The sequence below is a fragment of the Tachyglossus aculeatus genome, chromosome X3 (genome assembly GCF_015852505.1).
Source record: "Tachyglossus aculeatus isolate mTacAcu1 chromosome X3, mTacAcu1.pri, whole genome shotgun sequence".
Taxonomy (NCBI): Eukaryota; Metazoa; Chordata; class Mammalia; order Monotremata; family Tachyglossidae; genus Tachyglossus; species Tachyglossus aculeatus.
Window position 1 is genome coordinate 34,800,542 of NC_052099.1, and position 19,430 is coordinate 34,819,971.

Genomic DNA, 19,430 nt, shown 5'->3' on the forward strand with positions numbered 1-19,430 from the left:
CCAAACTTGTCAGTCTGGAACCAACGTTGAGTGAATTTGGTTTTTCTCCTAGCGCCCCTAATTCTTTCTTTCCTAAGCTCTATTTTTCCCAGCACACCTTTCTTCCCTAAGAGATCAATCAATCATTCAATAAATTTGTTGAGCACCTACTGTGTGCAGAATGCTGTACTAAGGGCTTGGGAGGGTACAGTATAGCAGACTTGGTAGGCATGTTCCCTGCCCGCACTGTAAGCTTACAATGCAAATCCCCTCCCCCCCCCACTAATTTCAGAGTCATTGTGAGGATTAAAATGGACCAGATATAACGAAGCTGTGGGGCTGTTGATTTCCCCTCTTGCTTCCACCTGCTCAGTTCGGCTACACGTTATTTTTTGTACTCTGGGGGGAAACAAAGTGCAGAATGCCGCGTTTCCTTTTTTCCCCTCCTCATATTTGCCTGTAATCAGTGCTTGCACTTTACAGTGCGTGGCACTCAGTAATCGAAGAGAGTCAATTTAGCTGTTTCAACTTAGATTTTTGCCTGGTTGCAGACATTATTAGTAGCTGTGTCCATCGTGCTTCATATGAAAAAAATGCATAGTATGTAATAACTTTTCTTTGTAACATCGCCAATATAATTGGCAGAGTTTTCTAATGCATGCTTAGGAAATTTCAGTTTACACTCACATGATCCTTTTTCAGTTGCCCAAACGTACCCCATTTCCTTGTTTACATTGCTGTTACGTTCCTTTTTCGTGGGAACATTTCTTTATTTTTTTAAAAAAGTGTGAAATCTTCATTTTCTTGTATTTTTGATGCCTAAAATGAACAATACACTGAATTCGGTGAGAGTGATGTTCCGAAACAAAAGAAGACAACATGCAGGCTGGATCGAAACCTTTTCGTTTCCATTCCATCTCTGTATGTTGCCGACTTGTACTTCCCAAGTGCTTGGCACAGTGCTCTGCACACAGTAAGCGCTCAGTAAATACGAGTGAATGAATGAATGAATAGATGCCGGTAGCTGCCTAGTAAAAGTGCCGGTTCCCTTTTAATCACTGTGTGTTTATTGGTGGAGCTGTGTGTTTCCCACAGGATCTCTCTGAATGAACCTGTTGTTTTTCTTTCAGCTGTCCACATTGAGAGGATAATTCTGAAAGGAGTACAGAGGAAAAGGGCTGACAAACATTGGGAATACACTTTCAAGGTGAGCTCATCCCTCAGAATCAGAAACGTGCCCAATGCTGGCACTGTTCTTCCATCAGATAACTAAAAACTGGAATGGGGGAAGAGGAGAATGTTGGAAAGGTCAGAAGAGTCCCGGGGAGCTTGGTCCTTCTTCGCCAGAGTGCTGCGACTTGTTGCGGTACACCCCGATCCAGGGCCAACCCAGGGGAGACATCAGGGGCTGTCCATAGGCCCCGCTTCTTCCTCGCCCGCTGGTGCCACTGTTAATTTCGGAAGTCCCCCATCATCTTGAAGTCTCATCACTTCCTTCCTCAAGACTGCCTTCCCTGGCCGGGCCCCGACCCCTGAGCCAGTCCATCAATCGGCGGTACTTATCGAGTGCTGACGGTGTGCAGAACACTGTACTGAGCACCCGGGAGAGTGCAGTAAAAATGAGTCGGTAGACGTGTTCCCAATGCTCAAGGAGCTTATGGTCTAGAGGGCCCCCGCAAACTCACTGGAACTTCACCCACTTGCTAAGTTCGGACCTACTTTAAGATGGTGCATTCCTTAACAGTGCCCTCCAGCAAATCAATCAATCGTATTTATTGAGCACTTACTGTGTGCAGAGCACTGTACTAAGCGCTTGGGAAGTACAAGCTGGCAACATATAGAGACAGTCCCTACCCAACAGTGGGCTCACAGTCTAGAAGGGGGAGACAGAGAACAAAACCAAACATACTAACAAAATAAAATAAATAGAATAGAGCTGGGTTTATTTTAAAAATCTGAGATATACAATAGCTATGATTAATTTGGAAAATTTGTCAGTCAGTGTAAGTATTTTTTTTTCCTCTTACCACGTTGCTCTGTTGGCTCGATCCCAATAGGTTATTCCATTTCATCTTTTTGGGATCTCCTTGCCTTAGCCTGACCGGCTGAGTTAGTCTGGTTAAATGTGAACGTTCAAATGGAATAAGACTTGGGGCCTGGGAAGCCGAGCCAAGGACGCGATCGTAGCGCTGGTGGGCTGGGCAGCGCCTCTTGCCAGTCCCCCACCAGTCGAGGTTCAGCTGGGGCGCAGAGGCACTTGGGCAGACAAGCGTTTTGAGGTGCAGGACCGAGTGGCTGCAACACCGAGCCAATGCTGTTCAGTGACGCCGTGATCCACAAGACACCAATCGGTGTGAGGAGCCAGTAATATAACAATATATTATCATTAAATTATTTTGATAGTCTCATGGAAAGCCTCTGCTCCTGGCCATAGCTGTCGGTTAAGAGCTTTCTATTGCTCCCACACATCATTATTTTAGTAATTAATTTCTGTGATCGTGTTGTCCAGTGAGAGGAGTATCGACGCCTTGAGCCAGAGTCGCTTGGATCACCTCACGCCTTTAATGCCAGCCTGTTCACTGTACCCTGATCTCATCTATCTCACTGCCCGTGTTCTCGCCCTCTGGCCTGGAACTCACTCCCCGTTATGTTTTGGCAGGCTACTACTTCCCGCCTTCAAAGATCTCCCGAAAAATCACATCTCCATGCCGCCTTCCTCGACTAACCCCTCATTTCCCTTACTCTCCCTTCTGGGTCAACCCTGCACTCAGATCCATACCCTTTAAGCACTTTGATACTCATCCAACCCCAACCCCCCGGCGTTCACCTACATCCTTCCTTTTACTCCGCCATTTCCCCATCTGTAATTTATCTTAATAGCTGCCTCCCCCGGAAGACTGTAAGCCCCTTGTGGGCTTACCAACTCTGTCGTACTCTCCCAAGTGCTTCGTACACTGCTCTGCACACAGAAAGTGCTCAGTAAGTCCCATTGATTGATTGGCTGATGAAACGAATCAGATCTTGAGCTGACTTGTAAGAAGAAAATGATTTATCCATGCGTGAGGTGTCCTTTTGCAATTTATTTCTCATTGTCTAATTCATTTTGTGATGATTATTGGCATGTGCATTTAGGATTTAAACAGCAATAGGACAGTTCTGGGTTGAAGTGGTAAGGTAGAACTGAGACCTTGGAGTCCAGGAAGGAGAGACTGCACTCTAGAGAAAAAGTCATGTTGTAGAATACCCACCTTGAAGGAGGATGCAGGTGCCCGGCATATTTTTATTTATTTATTTTTTTCTGATCACTCGGCCCCATCCTTTGCACAATGGGTCAAAACCTCCCAACCACCCGTGGCAGACCTCCGATAGCTTCCTAGCCCCCATCTGTCTTGAGTCGGCACACCTTGGAGGGTCCGAATACATTCACTTCGGTATCTTGTCTTCAATATTTATTTTGGTGTACATCTTAGAGGTCTGTAATTCCTTCCTGTGGAGTAATCGGAAAGCAGTTCTGTGTCTTCTTGACTAAAGTGCCATGGCTTCCAAAGCCACCTCAAAAGTATCGTAAAATCTGACCCATATTTTTTGGACGAAAACACCAATATAAAGCTGGTGTTATTTTCTTTGTAAATGTTGGCTATAGGAAGATTGGAGTTACTCTTGTTCCAATGTGCAGGTTACCTTTAAGCTCCTTCATTTCTGGTTTATTTCACTTTCAATCTCCCTTTGCCCCTAAGCGATGACATTTTTCTCTTTCACACTTCAGGTTACCTGGTCTGATCTTTCCGTTACAACTGTAACGAAAACACACCACGAGCTACAGGAATTCCTATTAAAAGTATGTATCTAAGTGCAATACATAATTTAATTAGATTTTTCATACTTACAATCGTTTTTCTTTAACGTCAGCTTTGAAATAAAAATCAGTACAGTAGAGTGTTTTTGAGGGGTGAGATTTTTGAATTTGTAAGTCGTCATGTGCGATTGGAAGAACACCGTGCAATCTAAATTTTGACTAGAAGTCATTAAACGACCGTATCGTCAAGTAAATGGACCATTTTTTTTGTATCATAGGGAGAAACCCCAAAGCACCGTCAAGACTCATAGAAGAGTCTGACCTCCAGAAAACCAAGTTAGGAGAAACCGTTCCCCCTCCCTAGGTAGTTTAGTGGTGACTTGTTGGAAGATAAGGTTCTAGACTTGCTGCTCTTGAAGTCCTGACTGGAAACAGTTGTCCTGAGGGGGCCAGATAGAGTGAACTCAATTGGGAGGATGCCCAGATATCTCTGAATTTTTCCTTTAGCGGACGGCCCCTTGTTGCCCTCTTGGAGTCCAGACCTGCTTTTCGGTGTTCATCCTCTATGTTGTGTCTGTCTTAATGGACTTCTGAGCTCGAGAACGGTCCGCGTGGGCAGATGAGCAGATTGGTCTGGATTCTTCCCTCTTCCCAGCTCTGCCGCCGACTTGCCCATAGGGGCCTTGTGTCCAGTGCCAGTGAGCACCTCGTGTGATGCCCTGCTCCCAGTTGTGGGCTCACTAGAGGCTTGTACGGCCGGTACTACTGCTCCAGCAGCAGAACAGGGTGGAGGATGCCTTGCCTTTTGCTGACTGGGCATCTCCTAAGGAGGAAAGCAGGGCCGAGTATTAGGTCCCTTCCTGTTCCAATTCGTATGTATCTGAGGATTCAACAGGAGACCTGGAAGCTGGAGTTGGGCTGTGCTTCCTGTCCCATCCCTCCTGGGGGTGGGGGCAGAAATCCAGGAGCCACTGGGTGCTGATAGTTCTCTTCTAGAAACACACGTTATTGTTTGCATGAACCACTTCGAGGAATTAGTGAAGTGACTACGCATGCCTTGTCCACCTTGGCCCCCAGGGCAAGGGAAACCCCAGAACCCAGTGCTGGCCGGGAAAACCTCTGGCGATAGGGCGGCTAAGTGACCGGCCTCGCCCACCCAGTTGCATCAGTCCCAGAGGGCGGTGGCGGACCCCTCACCCCTTGCAGTGGCCGGTGGCCCCGCCTTCAGGGAGGTGGCCCCGGCCTCGCTCAGAAGTGGCTGGCTTCCACCGGAAAACGCGGCAGCAACGTGCCGGAGAAGGCGATCCTTGTGGAGCGGGCTTTCCCGGGTGGGCCGGGAGAACCCGCTCCGGTGAGGCCACACCAGGGCCCTCCCTGGCTTCCCCTCGGTAGGCTCTGGGAAATCAGCCGGGCCGGGTCCTGGGTGCGGACCAGGAGACTGGGGTGGGGGGCGGGGGGAGGGGTGTTTGTCCTACTCTTAGATTAAAATACTTCCTCAGCACCCCTGTCTTGTGACAGGGGCAAGAGGAGCCCTTTTCAATATCCTTAAGAAAGCCATTGCCCTCTCCCTTTGTCCTCTCAAGCTTCCAAAGGAACTGTCTTCAGAAACTTTTGACAAGACAATTTTGCGAGCCCTAAACCAAGGTTCCCAGAAGAGGGAAGAGCGGCGGCACCCAGATCTGGAGCCAACCCTAAGGTAAGTCCGCTCCCTGCCCCTCCCAGGGAGTGCCCGAGGCCTTGGTTTCAGCTAGGCCGTCCGTAGCCCGCTCCTGGAGCTTTTGGGCTTTGGGGTGCTGAGCGCAGCAGGACTAGCCACCAGTTTCCCGGGAGTGGGTAGAGGCTGGAGCCCAGAGGGCCTCTCCCTCCTTCCTTCCCTCCCTCCCTCCCTCCAGGTCCTCTCTGACTCCCGGTTTAGTTTTCCAGCAGCCTCCCAATGTGGCACCAGGTGTCGCCGGCGGCGTGCCGGACTGCTTGCTCCATTTTGCCAAGGGGGAATAGAGCCGCCCCCTTGCCAAAGTCAGCCGGGCCAGGGCCCATGGGCCTGTTTCTCATCTCCCAGGGAACCCCGCACCTCCCCCTAGTTTGGAGGGACCCTGGCATCCCCCTCCCTTGCTCCCCTCCCGGGCCGTCCCCCCAGGGTGGGGTTTCTTGGCTCTGAGTCCCGGGTGACTCGCGCTCGGCGTCTTCTCGTCCCCTCCCGCCACCCGTCCTGCATTCGGGGCTCAGGGGGCCCGGAGTCCTCCTGGCTCCCGTTTCCCATCCTGGCGAGATGGTGGAGGAGGTGGGAGGAGGCCCCAGGGCCTGGAAGGATGCTGCCGTCCTCTCCCCGCACCCTCTGCCGGCCCTCACTGGCTGCGGCGGCGTCCCTGGTGGTTCTGCACGGGCCGACTGTCCCCTGGGTGCGGGGTGGGCCCCTGCCCTCCGTCTCCAGGAGCCCCACTCCCTGGAGGGCGGCCCAGCCTGGCGGTGAGCCACCTGGCAGGGAGCACGGGGTCCCTTCCAGGTTGGCCCGGGCCCGCGGCCCCACCGGCCACCCCTGGCCGTTGTCCCGGCCTCTGGCTCGGCAGCTCCCCGGCCGGGCCCAAGACTCGGCGCCGCCGTCGGTCCAGAAGGCACCTCCTCCTCCCCCGACGTGGCCATGAGACACCAGGCCTGGGGAGTTGGAGTGGGAGGGGCAGCAGGCCCATCTCCTCCCTCGGTTTATCTTCCACGACCAGCACACCCACAAGGCCAGCTGGGAGACTGCCGCTGTCCCCTGCTCCTTCCCGTTCGCACCAGGTCGCTCCTTGGATTTGGCGGGTCTTACAATTGCCCCATCCCCTTCCTCTGCCCCTATTTGGAGTACACTTCCTCTTGCGGGCGTAGCTGCATGCTGTTGGCAGGGGACCAAGTCATGAGGCTTCTCGCGGGGAGAATAGAAAACCACCAGCAGACTCCTTTTTTGGGCCCGGGAGGCATAAGCGACGCCTTTCTCTTACATATGTGTCTCTGTTTTCTTTTTACACAGGCAGCTATTTTCAACTTCATCCCAAGCTTTCCTACAGAATCCAAAAGTACACAACTTCTTTCAGTCCATATCCTCAGAATCCTTGCACAGTCACAGTAAGAGTCTGTAACATTTGGGGTTGCTTTGCATGGGCCTCTTCCCTTTTCCCCAGAGGAGTCTTTGCCTCCACCGAGTTTTCCTTTCTGGGGGATTTGGGAGTTACTGCATTTAATGTCTCTGGCAGGTTCTAGATTTTGGCAGCTGTCGCTGGCCTAAATTTTACATTTCATGTAAATCTGCTTTAAAAAGCTAGTCTTATACTGAAGGTGTTCTGAGCGAGCCATTTTTTTAAATGGTATTTAAGTGCTGGGGGAGGTACAAGTCAACTAAGCTGGCCACAGTCCCTGTCCCACAAAGGGCTCACAATCTAAGTAGGAGGGAGGTCAGGCATTTTATCCCCATTTCACAGTTGAGGAAACTGAGGCACAGAGAAGTTAAGTGACTTGTCCACGGTCACCCAGCGAGACGTTGGCAGAGCCGGGGCAGGAACTCGGGTCCTCCGACTCCGAGGCCCGTGCTGTTTCCAACTTGGCCATGCTGCTTCTCACCTTAAGTCATTCCAAGTAAAGTTGGGGCAGTTTGCCGTTCTGGTCTCCCGTTTTCTCGTAAGCCACCTTACCGATGACGGTGACACCCCAGCTGCCCTTGAGAGGCGCGGGCGTGGCGGCCATCTCTCTCCGTGGGCCTGGTCCTCCCCTCACCTAGGGATGTCTGAATTGTTTTGTCCCGAGAGAACATTAAAGCACAAAGAGCGAGGGATTATTGATTCAAATCTCTTGAGCTGACAGAGTTTTTTAGGAAGCATCACCCAGGTAAAATTGTACGGATTTTCAAACAGTTTGAAAGGGAAACTGGCTGGTTGTTTCCCAGTTTCTGAGCTCTGTGCCGCTCTTCTTCCCTATCTTTCCCCCGCCCCCACTAGAAGCCAGAGAGCTATCCCTGTTCTCCTCCTCCCTTCCTCTTAGGGCTAGCCGGCAACAGCACTTATTGTGATAACAGCACATCCTTTCTGGGTCTCAGCAGAGGGACAGTGGTTGAGGATCAGTATGTCCTCTGACGGGGGCTGTGGAGGGCGGAGTGCGGGCCATCATTTGGGGGTGGGAGGACCGTCGGAAGGGGAGAAGAGGTCTGAGACCAGCAGCGTCGTGGTCGACATCTTTAAAGGAAGCGGTAGTAAGTAGGTAGGGACCCAGAAGATTAAGGGAGGGAGTCGATCTCCCAGTTGGGCCGGAAGCTGCCTCAATACGGTTAACCCGAGTCCTCCGTTTGAAGAAGAATCGGTCCCTAGAGCAGTGCAACCCAAATTAACCAACTCGTATTGAGCTCTACCTCCTAGACCCTAAGCTCCTCACGGGCAGGGGACGTGTCTGCCAACTCTATTTTATTGTTCTTTCCCAAGCGTGCTCTGCACACAGTAAACGATCAGTAAATTCCACTGATTGATTGTCGATCAAATGCCCGGCAAAAATGGGTTTGCTCCTCTGCAGGAGATCCAGAAGGGAAGGTGTGGGGAGGGGTGTATGTCTCAGCGGCTGTCTTTTTCCATCTACTGAGGGCTTCACCCAGGTGTTCTCCCCACTTCTGGCTCCCTCCAGGTGCTGGGATAGTGAAGGTGGAATTGTTTAACATTTCCTGGCAGCATGGGAGTTTCCTAGCTGAGACTTTGATCCGACTCAGATACGCCAGTGTTTTTGTATTCTTTTGTACCAGGGAACTCAATGCAGATTTTAAGCTCCCTGATAGCTTCAAATTTTTAAATAGGAATCTGCATCAACTGAGGTAACTAGACGGTTGAAAGTGGGTGTCATCCCCCCCCCCCCCATTTGTTTATCTTCTCCCTATAATTTTCAGTCTTGTGAGCCCGTAGAAGCTGGTTTGCTTTGTTTTTCCATCGCCAGTCAGTGTCATGTTCATTTCTGTGGACTGCTTATTCCCTGCAGACAATTTACAATCCTCTCTGAAGACCTCCAAAATACCCGAACTCTTCAAGGAGGATAGTTCAGAAGCTTCAAGTCAGGAGGAGGGTAAGTGACTACGCCCCTTCTCGAGGGACTCGCCGAGTTGGTGAGGAGAACTGAATTTGCCTTCCAAGTCGTGGCTTTTGAAGGGGCCGTTTAACCGCTGGGGCCCGAGTTGCCGGAGTCATTATGCAGAGAAGCCGTGTTCTGGGAAGAGTGGGCGCTGCCTGATTTAGGGCTGAATAGCAGGAGGAAACAAATTGGTTCAACCTAACGGTCCCTCATTCTAACATTCTCCAGTGAGATTTTTGCCTGGGACTGGGCTTTTGTTTTCAGTTAAGTCTCTGAGGCAGTGAGGGAGCGAGCGGCTTGGGGTGGATGGGGGGACAGGAAGGGAAGCACCTCCAGGTCTGGGCTGAGGAGTTCCCCAGCACCAGGTCCCTCGTCCAAGGGTGCTGCGGCGGGAGGGGGCCGGGGGACCCGCTCCCTGAAGTGTAGGACTTGCTCAGGGTCACCAGTGAGAGGGCTTGCTGAGCGCGGTGCGCCGTGAGACCTGCCCGAGACCTCTGGTGGGTGGCACTGCCCGGTTCCCCCACGGCCCCACCCTGTATGGATTTTGGGGAGTGGTGGCCGCCAGGCTCTTGCTTTCTTTCTCTCTCTCCTTGGGCAACACGCCCGACGAAGAGGGGCTAAGCTTCTAGCTACCAAATGCGATGCAGTATCGTCATCATCGTCGCCATCACATTCGTTTAGTTCACTACAGCTGGAGATTATGGAGACCCAGTCTCCACCCTCAGGGAGACCCCGGGGGTAAAAGGAAACCGATCCTCAAAGACTGACACTCGACGTCCATTACAGCCCGGCACCGACGCCAAGGGAACTTCCAAAACGGTTCCGACCGTCAACAGCCTTTCTAGGGCAAACGGCTTCTCTGGGGGGGAGGCGGGGGAGGCATGGGAGGCGGAGTCGCGATGTTGAAATTTATGCCCAGATGGTAAGCGGAGAGAGAAGCCTGTTCCTTGTCGTGCTCCTCCCCGCGGTCATGCGTGTGTTGGGGGCCACAGCCTCCCCCCGGCGTGGTTCGGCAGGAGGGTTGAGGGCCGGATTTTAGGCCTAGGCCTCCTCGGTCTCCAGCGCAGGGAGGTCCAAGCCAGGTTGCTGTTTGGCTTTCCTTACCTATGTCAGAGAGCGTAGGAATAATAAGATAGTCAAACGTTTACCCTGCTTTTTAGCCAGAAGTTGCCAAGTGCTTTCCTTTTTGTTTTGTTTTTTTTCCTAGATGTGTCACAGCATGCATCAATTCACAAAAAGCATCCTGGAAAAGGTCCTGCTGTGAAGTAGGTACAAAACTTAAAGTACTTCCTGTTGGGAGCCAAATTTGTGTACATTTGGGCCTGTTTCCATCGAGAAGCTGTGTAGCCTAGTGGAAAGAACCTGGGCCCTGGAGTCGGGTTCTAATCCCTGTCCTGCCACTTTTTTTTTTTTTCCTAAATATGGTATTTAAAGGCTTATTGTGTGGCAGGCACTCTGTTCAGTGTGGGGGTAGAGACGAGCTAATCAGGGTTGGACACAGTCCATGTCCCACTTGGGGCTCACAGTCTTAATCCCCATTTTACAGATGAGGTAACTGAGGCCCAGAGAAGTTGTGAGCCCAAAGTCACAGAGCAGACAGGCAGTGGAGCTGGGATTAGAACCCAGGTCCTTCTGCCTCTTGGGCCCGGGCTCTATCTACTAGGCCACCTGCCTTGAACAAGTCACCTACATTTTCAGTGCCTCCTTTTTCTTGCCTGTAAAAATGGGAATATGATTCGTGTCCTCCCTCCCCTATAGATGGCAGCCCCATGTAGGGCAGGGACTGTGATGTGTGTGATCTGTTTAGGTTACAGCGCTTAGTGCAGTGCTTGACGCATAACAGTAATTGTGGCATTTCTTAAAAACTTGCTTTTATTCTCAAAGAAATCTTTTGTCACCCCACCCTACTTTCCCCCTCTCCCCCTCCCCCCTCACCCTCCCTGTGTAATTTATGTACTTAGTATTTAGTTATAATAATAATAATAATAATGGCATTTATTAAGCGCTTACTATGTGCAAAGCACTGTTCTAAGCGCTGGGATAGATACAAGGTGATCAGGTGATCACCTGGGATAGATACAAGGTGATCCCACGTGGGGCTCACAGTCTTAATCCCCATTTTCCAGATGAGGTAACTGAGGCCCAGAGAAGTCAAGTGCCTTGCCCAAAGTCACACAGCTGACAAGTGGCGGAGCTGGGATTTGAACCCATGACCTCCGACTCCAAAGCCCGGGCTCTTTCCACTGAGCCACGCTGCTTCTCTGGTATCTGTTATGGTATCTGTTAAGCACTTACTATGTATGAGAAGCAGTGTGGCTCAGTGGAAAGAGCCCGGGCTTTGGAGTCTGAGGTCATGGGTTTAAATCCTGGCCCTGCCACTTGTCCGCTGTGTGACTTTGGGCAAGTCACTTAACTTCTCTGCGCCTCAGTTACCTCATCTGTAAAACGGGAATTAAGACTGTGAGCCCCCATGGGACAACCTGATTACCTTGTAACCTCCCCAGCGCTAAGAACAGTGCTTTGCATGTAGTAAGCGCTTAATAAATGTTATCGTTATTATTAAGTGCAGAGAAGCCGCGTGGCTCAGTGGAAAGAGCACGGACTTGGGAGTCGGAGGTCATGGGTTCTAATCCTGACTCTTCCACTTAGCTGTGTGACTTTGGGCAAGTCACTTGTCTCCTCTGTCCCTCCGTTACCTCAACTGTAAAATGGGGATTAAGACTGAGCCCCATGTGGGACAACCTGATTACCTTGTATCCCCCCCAAGTGCTTAGAACAGTGCTTGGCATGTAGTAAGTGCTTAACAAATGCCATTATTATTATTGTTATTATTATGCACTGTTCTAAGCAACCTTGATAGATACAAGGGTTATCAGGTGGACACAGTCCCTGTCCTGAATGGGGCTCATAGGCCAAGTACTTATTCATTCATTCATTCAATCATATTTATTGGGCGCTTACTGTGTGCAGAGCACTGTACTAAGCACTTGGAAAGTACTTATCTTCCCCCTCCCAACACTTGCGGCCCCCACCTTCTCCCCCAGTAGCACTCATACACTGCTCTCCAAACTCTGTTGCTTCTCCCTACCTGAAATTTATTTTCATGCCTGTCTCCCCTGCTAGACTGTAAGTTCCTTGAGTGGGGGGATCAGGTCTGCTGACTCACTTGTTCTCTCCCAAGGGCTTAGTGCAGTGCTCTGCACATAGTAAGTGCTCAGTAAGTAGTAATAGTAATAATTATGGTATTTGTTAACGCTTACTAGGTGCCAGGCACTGTTCTAAGCACTGGGGTAGATACTAGGTATTCGGGTTGGACACAGTTCCTGTCCTACATAGGGCTCACAGTCTTAATCCCCATTTTACAGATAAGGGAACTGAGGCCCGGAGAAGTGAAGTGACTTGCCCAAAGTCACACAGCTGACAATTGGCGGAGCCGTGATTCGAACCCATGACCTTCTAACTCTCAGGCCCGGGCTCTGTTCCCTAGACCACGCTCCTTTTCTAAATACTATTGACTGAGGTAGCTTGACTGTCCACTCAAATCAGATGTGACACCTGGCCCGGAAGACTTAAACGTGCCCAAAGAAATAGTGATTTTTACCTCCAAACATTGTGGCCTTTGAGGAAACTGGTGTATAACTTCTTACCTCTGCCGTCCTTTAAACAAAATTAAGTTATTTATTAGAAGCAACGTGGCCTAATGGAAAGAGTACGTACGGACCTGAGAGTCAGCGGACCTCGGTTCTATTCCCGGCTCTATCACTTGCTTGCTGTGTGAGCTTGGGTAAGTCACTTAACTTCTCTGTGTCTCAGTTCTCCTCTTCTCCCTTTGACTCAGACTGTGAGCTCCATGCGGGACAGGGACTGCGCCCTACCTAAGTAACTTGTATCTACCCCAGCATCTAGAACAGTGTTTAAAAACATAATAAGTGCTTAACAAGTAGCATTAAAAAAACCAAAAACTCGTGAGCACTCCAATTTTTTTTCTTTCGGGAGCGGTGAAGCGTGAGTGAATGGGATCAGTCAGGGAGGTGTGGACTGTGATGGCCTCCACACTGGAATCTTGGGTTTTAGATCTACTGGCTTTATCTGCTTCACTTTATCCGCTCTGCAGAATGGGCAAGTGGAAAGAGCGGGGGACAGGGAGTTAGAGGACTTGGGTTCTAATCCACGTTCTGCCATTTGCCTGCTGTGTGATCTTGGGTTAGTCACTTAACTTCTCTGTGCCTCAGTTTCCTCGTCTGTAAAATGTTTTCCTATAATCGACTATGAGCCCTGGGTGGGGCAGGGGCTGTACCCAGCTTGATTATATTGTGTCCCCAGTGCTTAGTAAAGTGCATGGCACATAGTAAGTGTTTAAGAAATGCCACAATTGTTGTTACTGTTATAATTATTGTGCTTTGATATATTCATGACACTGTCTTGAATTTCAATTGCCCAAGTATTTTGACTGATTTTAACGCTAAATAGGAAGTGATGATATCATCGGTCTGTTAGCAAGTTGTCCTTGTTGAATGGAACATGAAAAATAGCACTGAAAATCAACCGTTTTATTTTAATACTGAATTTTAAGGTGTATACATAAAAATTAATTCCAGAGTCATTACTCGGTTCTTACTTTGCTGGATCATGAAACTACTGTGTTTCATATCACTTTCTACTACTGATGTTGTTTTGAGCAGTTTTTTTGTTTGTTTTTTCATCACTTAGTAACACATTAATGCACTTCACACTTTCTTTTGGGGAAAATTTACCCCATTTGGTTCCACTGAATTTTTGATGGTACCAATTAAGCGTGATAATGGAGTATAAGCATAATACAGAAGGATTTTTACCAACATTTGTTAGACACTGCCAATGTGCTTTGTGAAACACCGTGCCCGGCACTTGGGTGATTTTCCCCCAAAAAATGGGTAGTTGATCCAAGGGGCCAATCGTCTACATGGGAGAGGCTGGAGAGACACCCAGAACAATGAGAAGCTTATCAGAACCGCAAGAAAGCTAGTTCACTTCAAGTCACTATTATCAGTGGTAGAAGGATGACGCCACTACACAGGTGGCAGTCTTTAGGCACATCGCTGCCTCAGCAGTGGAGTACAGCGTGCCCATGAACGCTTCAGCGGCCCCCCACCTGAGGGTCTCGGGAGCTGGGGGCATCCCCACGGTGGCAGCCAGGGAAAAGTGGTGCCTATCGGAAAACAGGACTTTTGCCTGCATTTGTTCTACTTCTCTCTAGTTTGCATTCTAATAGTTGGACTGCAGAAGAATCTTTGAAGAAATTTCTAAATTAAATAACCTTTGGTCTTTTGATTTTTTAAGACCTAAACTAATCGGTAGCTTCAGCATGCTTCTTAAAATGTTTCTCCAAAGTTGGACTAGTCCTGAAGATCCTCACACAAGAGTTCTGCCTTTTGCATTCAGCCTTGGCCTCGAACTCCAGTGCGAGGCCTCAGAGAGCGGCCGCCCTGCTCTTGAGGAGGGGGCGAGACAGGAAGAGCCCTGGGCGGTTACTCTCTGTGGGTCACTGGAAGAGGTGGCCTGAGTCTCTGAGGCCTACGGCCCGTTTCTGCCACAGAACCTTTCTCCTCACCCGCTTTGCCTGCCGTCCCTGCCGCGATACTTCTAGACTGCTTTACCGGGAGCCATTCGATGCACTAGGCCCGCCACTGGGGTGGTCTCTATTGAAGGCTAGCACGTATCGCTTTCGGGGAAACCTGAGCCTAGATTTCTATCCATTCTTATTTGCATCAGTCGGGTAATGCTAGCTAATTTTTTTTTTCCCCCTTAACAGCGCAAACTGCTCTTCACTGGATGGTCTTCCCCTACAGCATTCTGAACAAAATGGGGTCATGGACTGGAGAAAGAAAAACTGTGCCATACAGCCCCCAGAGCACTGTACAACCTTAGTAGACCAGGTGGGTGCTGTTGTCCTCCCTGCTGTCCCTCCCACCCCCTCGCCCTGACCGAGCCCGCGGCTGAGGTACGACCTCTCAGGAAAGTCAACAACCTAAGCAAGACGTTTCTGGGTTAGAATTGATTTTGTAGGGGAAAAGGAGAGTAAATCGCCCCCAAAAGTCACTTTTGCAGTTTGTTGCTGGCCCCTTGCAGCTCTTTACCGGTGACTGCTCCTCCTTGTCATATCCCTTCCCCTGCCCCTCCCGCACCCAGCTGCAGCTTGCCGACTCCACAGCAGAAGCAGCTTGTGCCGGGTGGTCGGAAGATCACATTTCTAGAGAGCAAAAAGTTCAGAAATCATCTGTTGGGAAAGTAAAATAGAACTCTTGGGGTTAAAATGGAAAAATCCTGCCGTCTTCATTTTTGGCTAGAATGTTGAAGAAACTGGATATCTATGTGGTGGGTTGGGTGTCTGACTGACTTTCTTGGAATTCTTCCTTTAGCATTCAGTAGACAAGTGGAGCCTATCTGCAATAAGCAAGAAGAAAGGAAAACCACAAATGGAAAAGTAGGTTCAAATTCACATAATCGATAATGAAGATTGATAAGAAAAGGCACCAGGTAGTGCAATAACCGGTGCTAGAGTAGTAGAATAGGATTCTTCTGGTGAAGGTCTTTGATTTTTAAGCTTTAATTTCAAAACCTAGACGTATCATTAAGGGGGCTGGGTGATAGAAGGCTTATAAATATTCCTTAGCACACACCTCTTCAGTTCAGAATAGAAGGGGTGAAGACCCATCTGAGCTAGTGAAAAGTTTGGGTGGTAGGATGTGGTAGGGTTTGATTCCTGGGTGGCCTCCGTCTTGCCTCGGGCGCACACCGAGGGCGAGGGTTGTACAGAGTGGCATCGAGAGGGTCCGTCGGTGTGAGCTTCACCCTGGCCGCCGATCTGGGAAGGAAAAAGCATCTCCCAAAGTAGGGAGGCTGGCTGCAGGGGAGCCGCTGATTGGCGAGGAACCCGAGAGCCGGGGGAGGCAGAAGAGTTTGGGCCCTTTCCCTATCCAGGGGTTCCCTTGCTTGTCCTCTGCTCTAGCCATTCCCTTTCCCTTCCCTCTATCTGCCCCTCAGAAGAGAAGTTGGCCAAGTCCCATGGGACTCTGACTCTATCTTCCCCACCTCTCCTCACTGCTTCGTTCTGCAGTCGTGTCCCCACCGCCGGTTCATCCCAGCCCTTCCGCGGGGCTCGGGTGGGGCTTCCGGCCCCATCCCTGGAGCCGCCGTCTGGTCCGGCGATTTTTACAGGCCTTTCTTTCTCTAGAGTATTGTTCCATGAATTCAGTCTCAGTGATGATTTCTGAGTGGTAGGGTCCCAGATCTGCAGTGTTTTACTATAGTTACCAGAACTGAAGACTTCTCAATGAACAAGATCTTCCTTGGGTAGTCAAGTACTTTCAATGTGTGTGGCCAAGACCCTCGATACAAAAATTGTGATTCATGCAAACTCTGTTCATTTAGGGATAAAATTAAGAAAATTGACAGCAGATTGAGCAGTCGAGCTAACGGTATTCGAGTTGCCACAACCCAGCATGTCCGAACTGGTTCGATAAAAGGTAAGATTCCCCCCGCCCCCGATCCCTCCGTCTTGCCCCCGTGCCCGGCGAGAAATAGGAGTACGCAGGTCCTGCACTCACAGCTGTGAGAAAGGAACAGGATGTAGGCATGTCAGAAGTTACCCAGGGAATCATCGTCTGTAGCTACAATATAACCCAGGGTTCATGACTCCCCTTTCTTCGGACATCAGTGTTTAAATACAAGACCAATTTCAATAGTTTAAATCCAGCCTGCAAGCTCACTTGCCTGTCTGCCCAAACTCCTCCCTGACAGACGACTCCACCTTATGTTGGAGGGTGGGGGGCCCCTTCCTCGCATACTGCTGCTGAGTGAGAGGAAGGAGAGTAGTGGCCAGAGCCTCCCCTGCTTGGAGATGGAGATCACAGCCCTGGGGTGTCCGGGCTCACCAGGTGGTTCCAGTTAGTTGCCCTGGGCCACTGAAGGGAACTTACGCTAAGCGTAGAGCCAAGCTAGGGCTTCAAGAACGCCTGGGAATTCTTAAAGGCATATGTATATGCCGGTGTATGTGTATATATATATATATATATATATATATATAGTAAACTTGTCCTTTCTAATATATAGGTATATATTCTCTCGTTTAAGTATATTAAATACAAGTGGGGAGTGGGGGCGCCTGAGGTCTAATAGCATTGGAAACAATTTGTAATTGAATTTGGGTTAGATAGTTTTGGAGGGGATTTGGAGTATTGTTGGAAGGTGCTATGGGCATAAATAAGAGTGTGGTCCGAGAGCACAAATTATAGTAATTTGCGATCAAAGCAGAACTCAGATGCTTGTCGGAAAAACCACTTTTTGTGATTCCAGATAAAGAGGCTGTTCTTCCTTTTAGATCCGAGTTTGGACATTGGATCTGGACGGGACACGTGTGGAGAGACCTCTTCCGAGAGCTACAGTTCTCCTTCCAGCCCACGGCATGATGGGAGGGAAAGCTTTGAAAGTGAAGAAGACAAAGACAGAGGTTAGCTTTGTGGGGGGAGAGAGAGAGAGAGAGAGAGAATATGAGCGTGTGCATGCTTCCTTTTTGAAAAATGCCGCTTTAACATGAGAACAGGGATATCACCTTTTTTCTAATTTGAACTTTCTCCAAATTTGGATCATGGAAGAGCAGTCTGACAGCAACCGCTGCTGACAAGAAGATTTCACTTTGCGTCGCGAACTCCATCCCCGACGTTCTGGAACGGTTTAATTTTTTTCCTAAACTAACTCTCCCAGCCCTGGCCTTAAAATAGTCACGAGCAAGTAGGTCGCATCTCCTGAAGTGGATGGAGCTTTAAGGATTATCGCGCTCTAACGATTTCTTCATCAGCGAGGGACACCGAGTGCAAAACGAGAGTCTCTTCCCCAAGGAAGGCTGGCAGTGTCCGCGTTGTAACTTTTGCCTTTTGCCTCCCGTAGATACAGACAGCAATTCTGAGGATTCAGGGAACCCCAACACGGCCAGGTTTACGGGTTACGGCCCCGCCGCCGTCGTCGGCAAGCCGCCCGCCCCGCCGTCCTCCCTTGGGAACGAGAATGGGAGCCTCCCGGAAGACCCCCTAGACGCCCCCAAGTACCAACACGTTTCCTACTTGCCTGCCTTACACTGTGTGGTGCACAACGGCGCCCAGAAGCCCGAAGCGGCGGCACCCGCCAGGCCGGGGGAGGGCAGGGCCCCGGAAGGCCCGGCCGGCGGCCCGCCGCCCGGCCCCGCGCCCAGAGAGGCGGCAGCGCACCCCACCCTGGCCGGGGTCCCGGGGCCGGCCTCCTCCGCGGGCGAGGCGGAGAGGCACCCGGAGATGCCGGCCGCCGCCCCTCTGCCCCTGCCCCTGCCGTCGCCGTTCCTGCCGCCCACCATCCCGCCGGGCAGCCCGGCCCTGCCCCTGGCCATGCAGCGGCTGAAACTGGCCCCCCCTGCAGGGGGCTGGCGAGGGCTGCGCGGCGCCTGTCCCGCCGCCGCCGCCGCCGCAGCCGCCCCCCAGAAACCCGAGCGTCGGATCACCGAGCACTGCCTTCGTCCCCATCCCCGTCCCCAGCCCGGGGAGCCTGAGCTTTCCGGGGTCTCCGGTGGCCACCCCTGACCCCGTGAGGAAGCCCATCCCCCCGGGGGGAGCCCCGCCTCCCACGGCGCCTCTTCCTGCCGAAGGAAGCCCGGGGGTCCTCCCTCAGCCAGCCAACCTCAAGGTCGTCCTCCCGGCAGGCGGCCTGGCGGCGGCCCCCCAGCCCCCGGCCTCTCCCTACGCCCTGCCGGGCTCTCCCCTGGCGGCCGCGCCCTCCCCCCCGCAGCCGGCCGCGGGGCTGGGCGGGGGGCCGGTCCAGGCGGCGGGGCCCCCGGCGGTCCCGACCCACACCCCCGGCCCGGCCCCCAGCCCCAGCCCGGCCCTGACGCACAGCACCGCGCAGAGCGACAGCGGGCCCTACCTGAGCGCGGTGGGCACCGCGAGCGCCAACGGCGCCCTGCTGCCGGCGCAGCCCCTGGGGGCGGGGCCCTGCGGGTCGTGCGGGCGCAGGTGCGGCTGCGGGGCCGGCGCCAACCTCCCGCTCAACGGCTACTTCTACCCCAACCCCATGCCCGGACCCATGTACCGCGTCCCATCGTTCTTCCCCCTGCCATCCCTCTGCAATGGGAGCTACCTCAACCAAGCACATCAGAGCAACGGAACCCCCCTCCCCTTCTTCCTGCCTCAGACTCCGTACGCCAACGGCCTGATGCACGACCCGGTCATGGGGAGCCAAGCCAGCTACGGGATGCAGCAGATGGCCGGGTTCAGCAGGTTCTATCCCCTCTACCCGGCGCCCGGGGTCGTGGCCAACGCCAACGGATCGGGCCCCAAGAAGAACGGGAATGTGTCATGTTACAATTGTGGCGTGAGCGGACATTACGCCAACGACTGTAAGCAGTCTTCTCTGGAGGCCACTCAGCAAGGTAATCACGATCACTCCCAGAGGACTTGTTTTTGACAGGACCGGTCCCGATCCCGCTGGGCTGGGCCGGACCGGCCGGGCCGGGGTGGGGGCGGCGGGGGAGGGCGGGGACGAGGTCGGAAGAGAGAACTCCGGGGGCCGGGGGAGT

The 19,430-nt window shown here is 51.7% G+C and overlaps 1 protein-coding gene across 1 annotated transcript in view; it reads left to right on the forward strand.

Moving 5' to 3' along the window:
* Positions 1-19,430, forward strand: part of ZCCHC2 (zinc finger CCHC-type containing 2) — a 56,110-nt gene that overhangs the window by 35,542 nt on the left and 1,138 nt on the right. Inside the window, 12 exon segments of the mRNA XM_038770297.1 lie at positions 1,110-1,186; positions 3,746-3,817; positions 5,359-5,471; positions 6,783-6,877; positions 8,762-8,845; positions 10,059-10,116; positions 14,643-14,766; positions 15,250-15,314; positions 16,262-16,356; positions 17,211-17,339; positions 17,777-18,273; positions 18,275-19,283. Of these exon segments, the coding sequence (XP_038626225.1) occupies positions 1,110-1,186; positions 3,746-3,817; positions 5,359-5,471; positions 6,783-6,877; positions 8,762-8,845; positions 10,059-10,116; positions 14,643-14,766; positions 15,250-15,314; positions 16,262-16,356; positions 17,211-17,339; positions 17,777-18,273; positions 18,275-19,283 (2,418 nt within the window).